Source organism: Fusarium falciforme, chromosome 1, assembly GCF_026873545.1.
Source record: "Fusarium falciforme chromosome 1, complete sequence".
NCBI classification, from domain to species: Eukaryota; Fungi; Ascomycota; class Sordariomycetes; order Hypocreales; family Nectriaceae; genus Fusarium; species Fusarium falciforme.
Genome location: NC_070544.1, coordinates 1,559,809 through 1,572,824, shown reverse-complemented (window position 1 = coordinate 1,572,824; position 13,016 = coordinate 1,559,809). Strand labels below are relative to the sequence as shown.

Below are 13,016 nucleotides of genomic sequence, written 5' to 3'. Positions count from 1 at the left end.
CATCCTCTCTTCTCTTTATTTAGGCACCAAATTCAGCACCCCACTGGGCAACAGCCTTGTCGACCTTGCTTCGGTATTCTTGCTGAGTTCTGCACATGTCCAGGAAGACCTCGTACTTGGCATCGAGAAGAGCCTTCTCTCCAGGGTCCGACTGGGGCTCCACGAGACGGCCTCGCTTGCTCATCCTGTCCATGATGCTCCAAAGCGTCTCGGGCTCACTACCATCCTCCTTGCTGTGACTGGCAGCCTTGGCACCGAGCATGGCAGCACCGTGAACCACAGCAGCGTTGACATAACGCGGGATCAAGACGGGCATGCCGCAGGTGGTGGCCAGAAGAGACATGAGAATGGGGTTCTGGCACTGAGATCCCGACATGAAGATGGACGAGATCTCGTGACCGGCCTTGTTCATCTGCTCAATGATCTGACGCGTCTGCATGGCAATGAACTCCATAGTGGCATAGTACCACAACGCCATGTTGTCAGTGCTCTTGTCGCTGTCCAGGCCGATCATGCAGCCCTTCATGTTGGGATCGGCAATGGGGGATCGGTTGCCCCACAGATCACCATAGAAGAAGTGATGACGTCCCAAGTAGGACACGGAGGGCGCGTTTGTGTTCTCAACCATCAGCTCAAGGTGGTTGTTGAGGAAGTCGTAAATGTGCTTGTCCTCAGCCTTGGCCAGGGCGCATGTCTCATTGTAAGCGGGGTGGATGTCGAGCATATGTCGAAGCAGCTCGCCAGTAGCAGACTGACCACCCTCAGCCATCCAGTACTCGGGGAGGAGAACATCGCGGTAAGGTCCCCACACGCCGGGCACAAACACAGGCTCCTTGGACAGAGCCAAGTGGCAAGTCGAAGTACCGGCAACAGCGGCGAGACGGGTAAAGGCCTGAGAAAGATCGTTGTGGGGCACCTCGGCGTTGAGCTCATCGTCACCAAGCTCGACCTTGGCTCCGACAGTTCCGATCCAGCCAGCATAGGCGTCAATGACGCCGCTTCCAACGGGGATGCCCATGGGGAGACCAAGCTGGTAGGCTGCTTGTCGGCTCAGAGTGCCAACAGGCTCACCGGCGCTGACATACGATCCGTTCTGTGGATTCGATCGTTAGCCTGGGTTACGACAACAGCGCGAGAGTATATAGATTCAAAATGCAGGGCGTATGAGAAAAGGAAAAGGCTCACCACCCCGTTGACGCCACCCATCTGCTTAAAGTCATCCTTGGTAAGGTCTCCGAGACCAATCTCGTGGTAAAAGTCCTCTTGCCAGCCCTTGACGCTGCCGTCGACGCCGACGGGGACATAGCCCTGCTTACAGACAACGCTGCAGTAGCTGCGAGTCTCGTTGCCGGTGGCCAAGTGTGTGAGAGCATCAGCAAGATCATAAAACTTGGCGCGCTCAAAGACCTCGGGTGGCATGTGGTTCTTGAGCCAGAGCACCTTGGGCATCTCCATCTCGATGCTCATCTTGCCGCCAACATACTTGAGGAGCTTGTGCTTGGTATTGTTGATCTTCTCGGTCTCTTCAACAGGTCGATGGTCGAGCCAAAGAATGACGTTCCGGTCGTTGCCATCGTTGGCAAAGTCAGGCCCTGTGACAGGCAGCGGCTCATCGGTATCATGGGTGAAGACAGCGAGGGAGCAGGTGGCGTCAAAGCCAATGCCCTTGATCTTGGTAGGGTCGACGGCCGACTCGCTGACGACTCGGCGAACACACTCGCAGATACATTGCCAGATGTCTGTGGTAGATTGCTCCTAGGAGAGGGTCAGAATAGGTCATGTCTCGAGGATTGGGGCAACATACGTAGTAGCCGACCTCGGGCTGCCACAGCTTGATGTTCTCAGAGGCCAATGCCTTGATGTCACCTGTCTCGTCAATGATACAGGCACGAGCTGAGCCCGTACCGACATCGACACCAATGTAATGGTCCTACACAAACAGTCAGTCAAGGTTCAAAGCTTGGCATGCCGCTGCCACCGTCAACGGCCACGGCTCATGACATTGGCAATGGGCCAATTGAGGTTATCGGGACGGGAGTCGCATACAAGAACTTGAGGAGGCCTATCCATTGTGGCAAAAAGAGTGTCTGTCAGCCAAGTACGTTCCACAGGGATGGGCAAGACTGAGAGCAGATTTGAAAGCTGAAGAGAAAGGGAAGACGAGGAGAACTCACTCCATGGCAGTGATCGGTTTGTTGTAGGTATACATAATGTGCGATCGAGGTGGGCGCAATCGAATCGATGCTTTTTGTTACCGGAAAGGATAAGCTCTGGGCCTGCGCCAAAGATTCCCAATGGGGAAGATGAAGAGGGGGAGGGGGAGCCGAGAAGGAGGCGTTGAACGGAGATGTCACCCCGCGAAGAAGGTCTCGATTCGGGAAGGAGGAGGCGTGTGTGATGAGGGGATGTTATGTCTGAGGTGTGTGTGTGCGCGTGAGGACGTTGAGTGGTAGACTTTCTTTTGGTGTTTCTTTGTAAGAGATCAAGACACACGATTTGTAAGGAGAAAGAGTGACGTTGGAGAGAGCAAGAGAAGAAGGGAAGAGCTCTAATACCTACCTAGCTAGAGATCATCAGATGACCATGAATCAACAAACCCCCTTGCCCAAAGGCGACTCGAGCTTTGGGACATGATGGGAGAGCCAGCCAGCGAGCCCAAAGCTCCATCATGGCAAACAGCTCCTTGCCCATCGAAAACCCCCACCATTCCCACTAAATTTTGCCATCTTTTTGGCGGGGCCCTCATGCTTGGAGCTCGGGGCACGGGGTCCAAGACCAGGGAAGAGGCGACAGGGGCAAGGAAGCGAATCGAGGGGGAAAAAAGGGTGTGGCATTAGCCAAGCGTCCAAGGGAAGCTCTAGAAGCTTGTTGAGGCTGTCTGGGAAAGAAAGCTCTCTCCAATCCTGCACACGGGAGCTTGTTCTCGGCATCCCGCCAAGTATTGACGCTGTCGCCGAATGCTACATGCATACGCGTGAGGTGGGCGGCGGTCCTTGTCCTGCAGCACACTCTGATAGACGGCCCCTTCGTGTGTCGCTCAGGTCTTTCTTTTTCCTCTCTCGACATTTCCCCCACCATCAGCCAAGAAAGAAGGTCTTTTTTCAAGCCCAAGACTAATGCCCAAGACGGCATCGCCGTTTCTCCCCCATGTGAAAAAAAGCTGCTGCCTGGGGGGAGGGGGCGGATCGTTTCCACGGAGCCGAAGGCCCTCGACACGAGCCATCAGTCCATCACAGCCCGATGGAGCTAGTGGGAAGACTTCATGATCAGCTGTAGAACCCATGATGGGCAACAAAAATGTGACGGGATACAAGGCGAATTGGATGAATTGGAAGAGACTTGGCTTGGTAAGAAGCAGATGATATTTTCTAATGCCCTATTCTCCTCCTTGTTGCGTCTTCCTTTTGGCGATCCTCAACTGCCTGATGACCAATCATGAGACCGTGGGGATCAAAGGAAAGAGCTGATCCAAGAAGGAGCTACACAGAAACCACCACTCTTTCATCCCGACTTTGGACCGTCATGCATTCAAGCAAACTCGCATCAAACATTTTTGTTGACTAGACTGCTTTACTCAACAACAACTCCCTCCTCTCTCAAACGATTGCCTAGCCGTTAGCACGATGCGATAACTGCTCTAGCCTCGCAGCAACGTCTATCGACCCGCGCGACTCACGGCTCGCCATGATCGGCCGCTGCGCACCCACACACGCAGCAGTCTTCTCCACCTCCTCGCTCGCACAGCAGGCGCTCACCGCTGCCGCTTCGCTCACCTCCGGTCTTCGCTCTTCTCCTTCACACATCCCGTCGTCAACCTCCATTCTGTGCCTGCAACCATGGTGAGACGAGGGTGATGTGGCGTCGGCTCGTCGTTGTCTCCCCCTGCCTTATCCCGCGCGCACCGCAGCGGGTACAGAAAAATCCATTCTTGTTCAGATGACCTCGCAAAAAATATGACCTTAGCCGGGATTATCTGTTCCTATTAGACAAGAACCCGGCTGTGTTCCCCGTCCTGCTTCTCTCTCTGCCGAGCCGGTCGGCTATTATCCGACTTGCCTAGAGGCTCGGGTTAGCTCTCTTCTCCGTCCTCTTAAGCATGCACTTGCTATCTCTCCGTCCACCTCAAGAGGGGTTGATTTAACATCATGCAGCTCAGGCCCCCCTCCGGGTATCTCTGGCCGGGGTGCTGCATCCGGGCAATGGAACGGTCCCAAAGCCTCGGGCTTCCAGATCCGGACTATCCGTAGACTCTGGCCACTGAGCAATTGCGCTGACAGAGCCAATTGGCCAATAGCAAGCTGCATGCCGCTCACCGAGAATGCTCACCTGCTGGACCTGCCCCGGTACGGTGAACAACTCAGTCAGGTCATGATTCAACCCATAACACCTGAGAGCTATGGACCTTCGCGGCGAATGACCTACTCCCGCTACAGGCAACCCCATTATAGCAACTATTCTTTTGAGTTGTGAAACTATCCACTAACTTTCGGGGCCCAACTAAACCTTGTTCCTCGTCCAAGGTCGGCCGATCCTTCACCGAGCCCGAGCGTGACCTCTGAAACCCTCAATCAATATACAAGCATTCATACAACTGCTCCCTCACCGCCAGATGAGCCCTACTCTTATCCCTTGGTTCACAAATCAGACCCTTGCCTTTAAACTCCGCCCACCCTCGACAGATTTCCCATTATTTGTCCCTCTTGGCCTTCGAGACTCAAGATTCACTCTTCGCACCCATTCCCGCATCGCCAGCCAGTCTCGCAACGCAACGCTGGCAGGAAAAGGCGAACAGTACATAACTTCATAACAGTCATTAATCATCATTGGGGTATTCCTGTCCTTCTACCAGGATCACCACTGTAAGCGTAGCCGCGTACGCTTCTCGGATGGCACACGCCATGCTGCACGTCTGTCAGCTCAAGTCATGATAGCTTCATAGCTCAGTATTCAACTCACCATGTCTTTTGAACATCTGCCACGATCGCGCTGAGGCCCCAATGCGAGCACCAAGCTCGAGCGAGGACCTCATTGTCGCGCACCCCGAACGCTTCAACCACGAGCACCTTCTCGTCGTCGTCTTCTTCCTCGTTGGCGCCATGGCCGAATAGGTGACCCTGAAGACGGTTATGACCAAAGCTATGGCTGAACATATCCCGGTACGGTCCCTGCATCATGCCTGGACCGGGGCTCGATCGCACACTATGCGACGGTGGTCCCCCGTAAAGGCCTCCCCAGTCCCGTACCCCAACTATCGAGTCAACACGGATCGCCGTATATATGTAGTCGAAGAAGAGTGGATGTGGCCCCTCGGAACACGGCCATGCTGCCACAAAAGATACGTCATACATGAGCCGCAACGGCCATGATACCCCATCGATAGCGAACTGCACCGTCGCGTCAAACAGCCGTGAGCCTGAACTTGTGGGGGATGCACCGTCGGGCCGATCCGCAGCTTTGAGGCTCAGCAGTTCTATCCGCACCGTGTCAACAGCATCATCAGGGCCACCTTTCGGCGCTACCGGCTGATATTCGTCCACGGGATAGACCTCAGCCGGCGGACCCAGCGGGTCGGATCGCTCCCCCATCGACTCCACGTCCTTGTCACTCATCCGTTGTTTTGGTTTTCTACTGCGGATACGTGCAATCTGAGATGGAGCTAGATCTGTCGTCGTCCGCGCGGGACCGACCCACCCAGCAACCCCGTGGCAGGTAGGTGCTAGAACCTTGCCTACAATGCAAGTGGCAGACCAGTATGTGTAGCTGTTTCGATACTGGAAACCGCACTGAGGGTGCATGTGTGAAAGAAGGGCCAATTCATTGGTGGCATTATCAGGGTCGAGATCAAGGAGTGTGTTCATGATGAGAAAGGGGAACGTTTGCTGTTCCTCAAGTCAGCCTTCACGCATCAAACAAGCCAACGACTACCGCCGCTTATAAGTTCCAGGGTCATGAACGGTCAAACTCACCCCAGGCAGCACGAGCCCGCTGAAAAAGGCAAAGGCATCAGAGCTGACTTCATCCAAAGACATCTCCGAGTCTTTTTGTTTCATATTATCAAGGGTCTCATCCAGGTTTGGCCACCTCATCATCTGGGCAAAGCGCCTCAGCATCCTGATCTGGCGCTTCTTTAATTTGTAGCGGAGAAGGACTGCAGCCAGTGTTAGAAAACCCAAATTCTTGGTGTATGTCATGCTCCGTAGCATGTCGCTACCAACACGGGCTGCTTACTATCTTCAGGGGTCTTGCCAAAGTCGTCAACGCGGACGAAATTCTGCCATCGACGAGCCAGGGCCAGGTTCCACTGGATCGTGGGAGGGATCTGAGAGGTTAGCTTCTCTTTTGCCCAGTCGCCATGTTGTTGCGACTGAATGCGCAGCTCCAGCTCGAGACTGAGAAGTAGCTGGTGGAAGAACTTCTGGTATTGTTCGCGGTTTTCTTCGCCCCTGTCAAAGATGAAGCGGGTCGCGACCTGGTTGCGCGGATTGCTAAAGTCGATCCATTCTGGGCGTGACAGGACAAGGATGAGGTCGGTAATTTGCTTGTCGAGGGTCCGATGGGGACTAAAGATCTTGTCGGGGTCCCTCAGAATGCGTTTGTAAAGGTTGCGATACAACATAGCCTCATTATCATCCTCGAGGCCATAGCGCAGTTCCTGTAATCGGTCGAAGATGCTCTCAAGATCCATCGGTCGAGGCACGACGCCGGAGTCGCGGAGCATGATGGCAGGAGGCAAGACGCTCGACATGGAGGCCCATTCATTAAGAGTGATAGTTCCCGGCAAGTGGCCAAAAAAGAATGAGTAGCTAGGCTGCTCGAGTGTTTCCCATGGATAAGTGGCATGGCCGTGACCAAGCAGTCGCAGGGTCATCAGCTGGGTCATCGAATCGTGAAGGTTGGAGACATCCATATGGTCGGTGCCTTTGCCATTAGATCGATTACCACCAGAGGTTGTGTAGAGCGAGAAGAACTCTTCGGGGTGATGGGGGATTGGACGTTTATGGCCTTTGTGAGAGGGAGCGCCGCGGGCGACAAGTTCCAGGGCATGCTGTGGCGGCAACTCATCGTTGATAGAGATGCCTTCGGGAGGCCAGGAGGTGGTAAGAGGTTCACGGGATCGGGCTGTGGTGGCGGTGCGTCCGTTTACACCACGAGGTTTCTTCAAGAAGGGGGTAGACCTCACTTGTCGAGGTTCGGGCTCAGGTTCGGGCTGCGACCTTCTAGGTCGGCGTCGGACGCGAGATTCGTCATCGGCGGTCGCGGGGCGGCGCTTCTCGTAGCTGAGATCGGGAGCAGAACCAGAGTTTTGTGGAAAGGGTTGAATAGCATCGCCATTGCTAGCACGGCGGGGTCGGTGGTATTCCTTGGGCTCGAGGTGTTCCCTTGTCTAGAAGCCACGGGGTACAGTCAGCAAAGAGACTCTCAAGTGATGAGGTTGTCGAGTTAAGCTTGGCTTGGCATGGCAGAGCTAGAGCTCTGCAGAAGCCGAGGCACGGCGCGCTCAAGAACAAAGAAGATGCCACTACGCACCGGTGGTTTGGTGGATTGTCTCCTGCTACTGGCTCTTCGGAAAAGGCTCCAAAGACCCTTCTTTTCGCCTTGGTCCGTCATGATGTCATGAGCAGCGACAGCGCAGCTCTAGGGCGACTCGCGAAGCTGGCGAAGAGGATGGGGTTATCGAGAAAAGCCCATGAGGAGGGAGGATGATGTCGCGAAAAGAGATGTTGGTCGCAGGTCGTGCGGTTCGCGACGCCCGATGGCGCGCGGGACTGGGTTCAGGTAGAAAGGGAAATCGGAAACCCAGGGTATGGTACGTAGCTCGCCGAGTTAGCTAAGTTAGCAGCAGACGGGCTCGACGTTGCACATGATCTCCCCGCTCCTGTCAAGTCTTGGTTGTTTCTCTGAGGAGAAGCGATAAGAGAGAGAGAGAGAGAGAGCTAGGGAATTGCTCGTGAAAGCGGGAAGAGAAGGGGAGATGAAAATGCGCAGCCCAGAATTGCCCACACCCAGCGCACGCAGGCCTCAAAATGGACGGCCCGGGCAGGGGAAGCCGCGTTTTTTTTTGTGGCGCGACTTGCAGGTCGACAATCGTGGAGGCGAGGCTGTCGTCCAAGCAGCGGGAAGCTCTCTGGAGGCCGATGTGACAGGGATATGAGACGGAGGGGGAGGAGGCCCAGTTGGAGTTGTTGTCACCTCACAGCAACACCGTAGTTGACACGCCTCAAGATGAAAGTTTAAAAGACCACGAAGTCACACTCGAAAAAGAGACATGAGAAGAAAAAGTGTAAAGTTGCGAAAGAGGCTTTTCTTCCGTCCGGAATAATTGAAGGGATGGGATGGGGGCAGGGGAAAAAGAGAGACAGGGCAGGTACGGTACGGACGGGGACGCGCAGCACATATGCGCGTAGAGGGCCTTCGAGCCTGCCTCACCATCCTTGCCTCGCCTTGCCGCCGGAGGCCTATTGTTCCTCAAGGCCGAGGCACCCAGGGCAAGACATTCTGCCGCATTGAAACCAAAAGAAGATTTATTGTTCAATTGCAATAATTACTCCGCGAACAAGTTCAAGCTGGGCCATCTACATTATCCTACGCATCTCCATGAATCATTACACATAGAGGTACATGCAAGTTCATAAATGTGGAGAGCAAGAGCTGCAATCAACAAGCCCATGCCTGCATGCTGCGCTTCAGGGGTTCTATCAAAGATGGATGCTTCGGCTTGATCATCCTACGCTATATTTGGACGGGGACAGTCTTGGCTCAAGATTAGGACCTGCCTTATTGCAGGGAGTCTTGCAAATGTCACCATAGACGCAGGTCCCATGTTCAACAACAGTGAGAGCACTGCTCACATCATGAACATGATGGCTCCTATCGATGACAACCAGAGTCATATTTAGGTACTCAACCTCAACACAAGACCAATCACAACTGGTGAAAACATATGAGTCTAGCAGTAAAATGGCCGATGCCTCCCTCTCCAACATCTTCAAACCGATCAAAACGAAACACCAAAGGAATGCATCATCCAACGCCCATCCTATCCGATTCTCACAAAACCAACACTACAACTTCCATCTCTTTCATGCTCGCCTACCTCAGGTCTTCGGACAAAGGCTCACTTCCATCCTTACCATCATTCATTCGTCCAAAAGCTGCCCGATACTGTTGACTGATGTTAGCACTTGATAGACCCTTGCCGTACCAGTAAGACGTACCTGAAAGAAAAAGTTCAGGATCAGGGCAGCCATCAGAGAGACGCTGATGATCATGGGTCCAATCATATTATCAAAATCCTTGCCACTCCGTTCCAAGATCATGGTTCGGCGCACCCTAAGCATGCCGTAGCCCCAAGCTCCTGCAAAGACGGCGATCAGAACATAGACAAGGCCCATGATAGAGGCAACCGTATCCTTGCCGGCCGCTGTGTATAGTCCAACGGCCAGACCACCCTGAAGGATGCAGATGTGCTGCCACTTGAGGAACGTTCGCTCGTTGGCGAGCCAGACCTTGGGTTCGACCTTGAGCTCGCCAGCGTTCTTGATCCACTCAGTTGGCGCCACCACGCCCTCGGGAAGAGCTTGCTGCGATGCTCGCTTCGCTCTAGAGTACTTGGAAAGTGAGAAACCTGGGATCACCGAAGAGAGAGTTCCATAAGACCTCTCCTGCTGCTCCTCCTGCTGTCGCGAGCTGCCCTCCCCGCTCTCCTCCCCGTTGGCGACCCTAGATGATCGGTTGTTGAGGGCTTGAGCGATCGAGTCCTTGGACATGCGATCTGCCAGATATGACTTGCTCACTGGGGAGCTCTGTGTAGGCTTATACGATCCTGACTTTGCGCCCGCGCCAATCAAGCTGCCCACCGCCATCACGTCCTCGTGTCGTTGGGCACGACGCTGCTCCTCTTCCTCAAATGACTTCTGAGGATCCTTTCGAATATCTCCCTCGAGGTCACTGAGCCAGAAGGGCAAGTTGTTGACATAGTCTTCAAATAGAACCGCCACACCATGCACAAACTTGGAGAAGCGCGGCGTGGGATGGACCAAGTGAGAAGACATCAAATCCTCAACCCAGGATGGGCGCTTCCGGAGACCGTCCTCCTTCAACTTGATTTCCAGAAGAGCATAGGGGAACCGGTTGACCTCACTCTGGTTCATCTTCTTGAAGGGATAGGTCATCTCACTCTCGTCAATGTCCAGGCGGTGCCACTCGTTGGGATCACGGCAAGGGCGGTCGCGATCGAGGGTGTCCTCGCGGATAAAGGCAACATCAGTGTCAATGGCAATGCGGATGCGATCATCGGCGGGTTTTTGGAACGCGGTTCGCACGTAGTTGGCCCGTAGAACAGGGCTCAGACCCATCTCCTTGACAAAGTTCTGGATGGCATTCACAGTCTTCTTGTAGGCGTCCACCTGCTCAGGTGTGAAACTCTGCCTCTTCATCTTCTGGATCGCCTTGTCCATCTTGTAGTCGCCGTCCACAAACGACTTGACATACTTGTCTTTGATGGAGAACTTGAGCTCCCTGCTGCCCTTGTCGTCCACAGTCTTTTCCTCAACAAAGATCTCCGGGCGGGTGGTCAGCTGCCCATACCAGCGAAGGCGCAGGGAAGTAGCCTCGGCTTGACGGTTGACCTTTTCGCCATAGAGATCAAATTGCCTGTTGTCAAAGTAAAGCGAAGTGATAGACGGCGAGTCGCTGCCATCAAGTTCCTTGGCAGACTGCTCGCTGTAAACAAGGGCAGGCAGATGTCGAAGAATGACCGTCTTGACCTCGAGAAGGTTGTCGGGATGAACCCAGACTGCCGAGACATGTTAGTACTTTGTTGTGTTTCACGACACGGTACGACTGCCAAGCAACGTCCCGTCCTCGGAAGGAAACCTACACTTGTGAGCGGTGTACCGCTCGCCGTTGTGAGTCTCGCCCTGGGACTCGAGGTCCAGAGGAGGGAGCTGGTCTCCGCCCTCCTCGAGCTGTTGCCTGATGGCAAAGTACATAATGGACAGCTTGTTGAGGAGGGGCGAGTAGCCGGTCTCCGAGTTGAAGGGGCGCTGAGCGAGGCTCAGCTGCATCATGGGTCGGACCTTGTAGTGATCACCCCGCTTTCGATCGTGCTTCTTGATGATCTTGAGGAAGCCCGTGTAGTTGATATTGCTGTACTTCTTGAGCTCGCGGACCTCGTTAGTAATGTCGTCGAGCTCCGACTCGAGAGCACGCAGGCGGGAGGCCGAGATCTCGCCCTTGGGGATGGTTCCGTCATCCTCGGTAGACTCGACGGGAGCAAGCTCCTTGAGCTTCTCAAAGGCGGAATCGACGCGCTCCTTGAGGGCGTTGAAGCGCTGCTCCTGGAACTCGGCCACCTTCTCGAGCTGCTTGTTGAAGATCTCCTCGCAGAAGCGAGTCTCGTCGTCCTCAGTCCACGGGCGGTCGTCGTCGGCGACGTCCTCACGCAGCAAGCTCTTGAGCTTTGCGTAGTCGATGTACTTGTCCTTCCATGGCGCGTAGATGGACTCGCGCAGGGTGCGACCGAAGCGCATTGTGGGCGAGGAGGGGCTGGTCGTCCACGGCCTAGGAAGCAACTACACTTATCAAGGCAGGCAGGCCGGCCGGGCGGCGGAGAATGGACGGCCGGGTAGGGCGATTATCACGTCGGGATCGGAGGATCGGAGCGAGACAATCAATGGATGGCAGGCGCAGGTAACACGGGATCCGGGAGATGGGTCGGGTCACAGGATCATGACACAATGATGATGTCGTTCTGCAGGAGTGTCGAGTCGAAGAAGGCGCGACGAGATGATGGAGATGAGAGAAGGATGGACGAGAGGGCAGAAGGTGAAAAAAAAAATTGATGGATTCCCAAGGGAGTAGTAGAGTCGTGATCCACGGTCCCACGTTGTCGCGAGACTGGAAAAAAGAACGAGCAAGAGTAATGCACCCACTCGAGCAAGTTCAGGTTGTTTAGGTAGGTAGACACGATGGAAGGAAAAAAGGCCGACCGACGTGAAACCAAGCATAGACAGACGACGCAACAATGGAGCCCACCCATTGCCACCGCGCCCACCACCTGCAGCAGGTACCCAAAGTGTCACCGGGGCTTGCTCAGTAGCTCCCTTTCAACAGCTCTAGCAGCTCGGCCCAGCCACTTGCATTAGCCAATTCATTCGTCTCGAGAGCTCAGCGGCTCCTCGGTGTCTCGCAGCGGACAGCCCGCTGCAAACTTAGCTGGGCTCCCTGGGTCGGGCTAGTCCTCAGAGGGAAGTGCGGGTCCCGGTGTCGCTTGCTGGTGCCGCTGCTTCTTCTCTCCCCGATTGCCCTATCAGATCCCCCGACTTATACACGTGCGGCTAGTGACGCAGCGGGTAGGCATGCATGCACCCCGATTCCAGGTACCTGACCCATGCTTTCATTCTTGCTGCTCTGTGCATTCTGGTGCTGTAGTTGACGCACGTGAAGGGGAGGGGAAGGAATAGCTTCATCTGAAGATTTTGGAAATCAAGTTGCTGGTCCAGATTGGTGACCCCCTCGGTTCGCAAAATCATCGCAGTTCTTGACCTCTCGGGCATCAAGATGTCACTCGTGTCGAGAGAAACTTGGCTTCTGCTAGAGCCCACGGACTAGACCCAAAGGGACGATAGCCCATCTCCCAAGCAACGCAATTGCAACGTCCTTCTCAACAGCACGTGAGCGGCTCAAGACGTCAATATTGACCCTGTCTGAGAAGGAAAATGGTCTCTTGATGGCAGCATTCCTGTCTCATTTGACCATGAGTCCCCTATTCCCTGTCGCCAGACTGAGCTCGGAATATCAAGGGCGCACACGACATGTCTTGTCGAGGCCACATTCGTCTAGGATTTTTCAAAGTGAGAACCCAATGCACCTCGCGATCCCTTCTCGGCGCTTCTCGAGACGAACATCTGCCACCGAGGGCGACTCCGTACCTAAACGATTGCCAAGTACCGTTGCTCTAGCGTCAACACGGTTAGCCTCAGTGTGATGTGCCCCGTATTGAATCGTGTTCGGTG

At 54.6% G+C, this 13,016-nt stretch overlaps 3 protein-coding genes across 3 annotated transcripts; all 3 read right to left on the bottom strand.

Annotated features, from left to right (window-relative positions):
• Positions 1-19: 19 nt before the first annotated feature.
• Positions 20-2,070, bottom strand: NCS54_00040400 (Hypothetical protein; the record flags this gene model as incomplete). Its single annotated transcript, XM_053146056.1, has 4 exons — positions 20-1,093; positions 1,186-1,755; positions 1,805-1,930; positions 2,047-2,070. 4 exons carry the CDS (start codon positions 2,068-2,070, stop codon positions 20-22), a joined length of 1,794 nt encoding a protein of 597 aa, XP_053002031.1.
• Positions 2,071-4,813: 2,743 nt separating this feature from the next.
• Positions 4,814-7,608, bottom strand: NCS54_00040300 (Hypothetical protein; the record flags this gene model as incomplete). Its single annotated transcript, XM_053146055.1, has 5 exons — positions 4,814-4,901; positions 4,957-5,879; positions 5,967-6,148; positions 6,229-7,384; positions 7,528-7,608. The coding sequence occupies 5 exons, from the start codon at positions 7,606-7,608 to the stop codon at positions 4,814-4,816; spliced, it is 2,430 nt and encodes an 809-aa protein (XP_053002030.1).
• A 1,482-nt stretch (positions 7,609-9,090) lies between these two features.
• On the bottom strand, positions 9,091-11,531 carry NCS54_00040200 (SPX domain-containing protein; the record flags this gene model as incomplete). The annotated part of the gene is made up of 3 exons (XM_053146054.1): positions 9,091-9,162; positions 9,216-10,795; positions 10,880-11,531. The coding sequence occupies 3 exons, from the start codon at positions 11,529-11,531 to the stop codon at positions 9,091-9,093; spliced, it is 2,304 nt and encodes a 767-aa protein (XP_053002029.1).
• Positions 11,532-13,016: the final 1,485 nt, after the last annotated feature.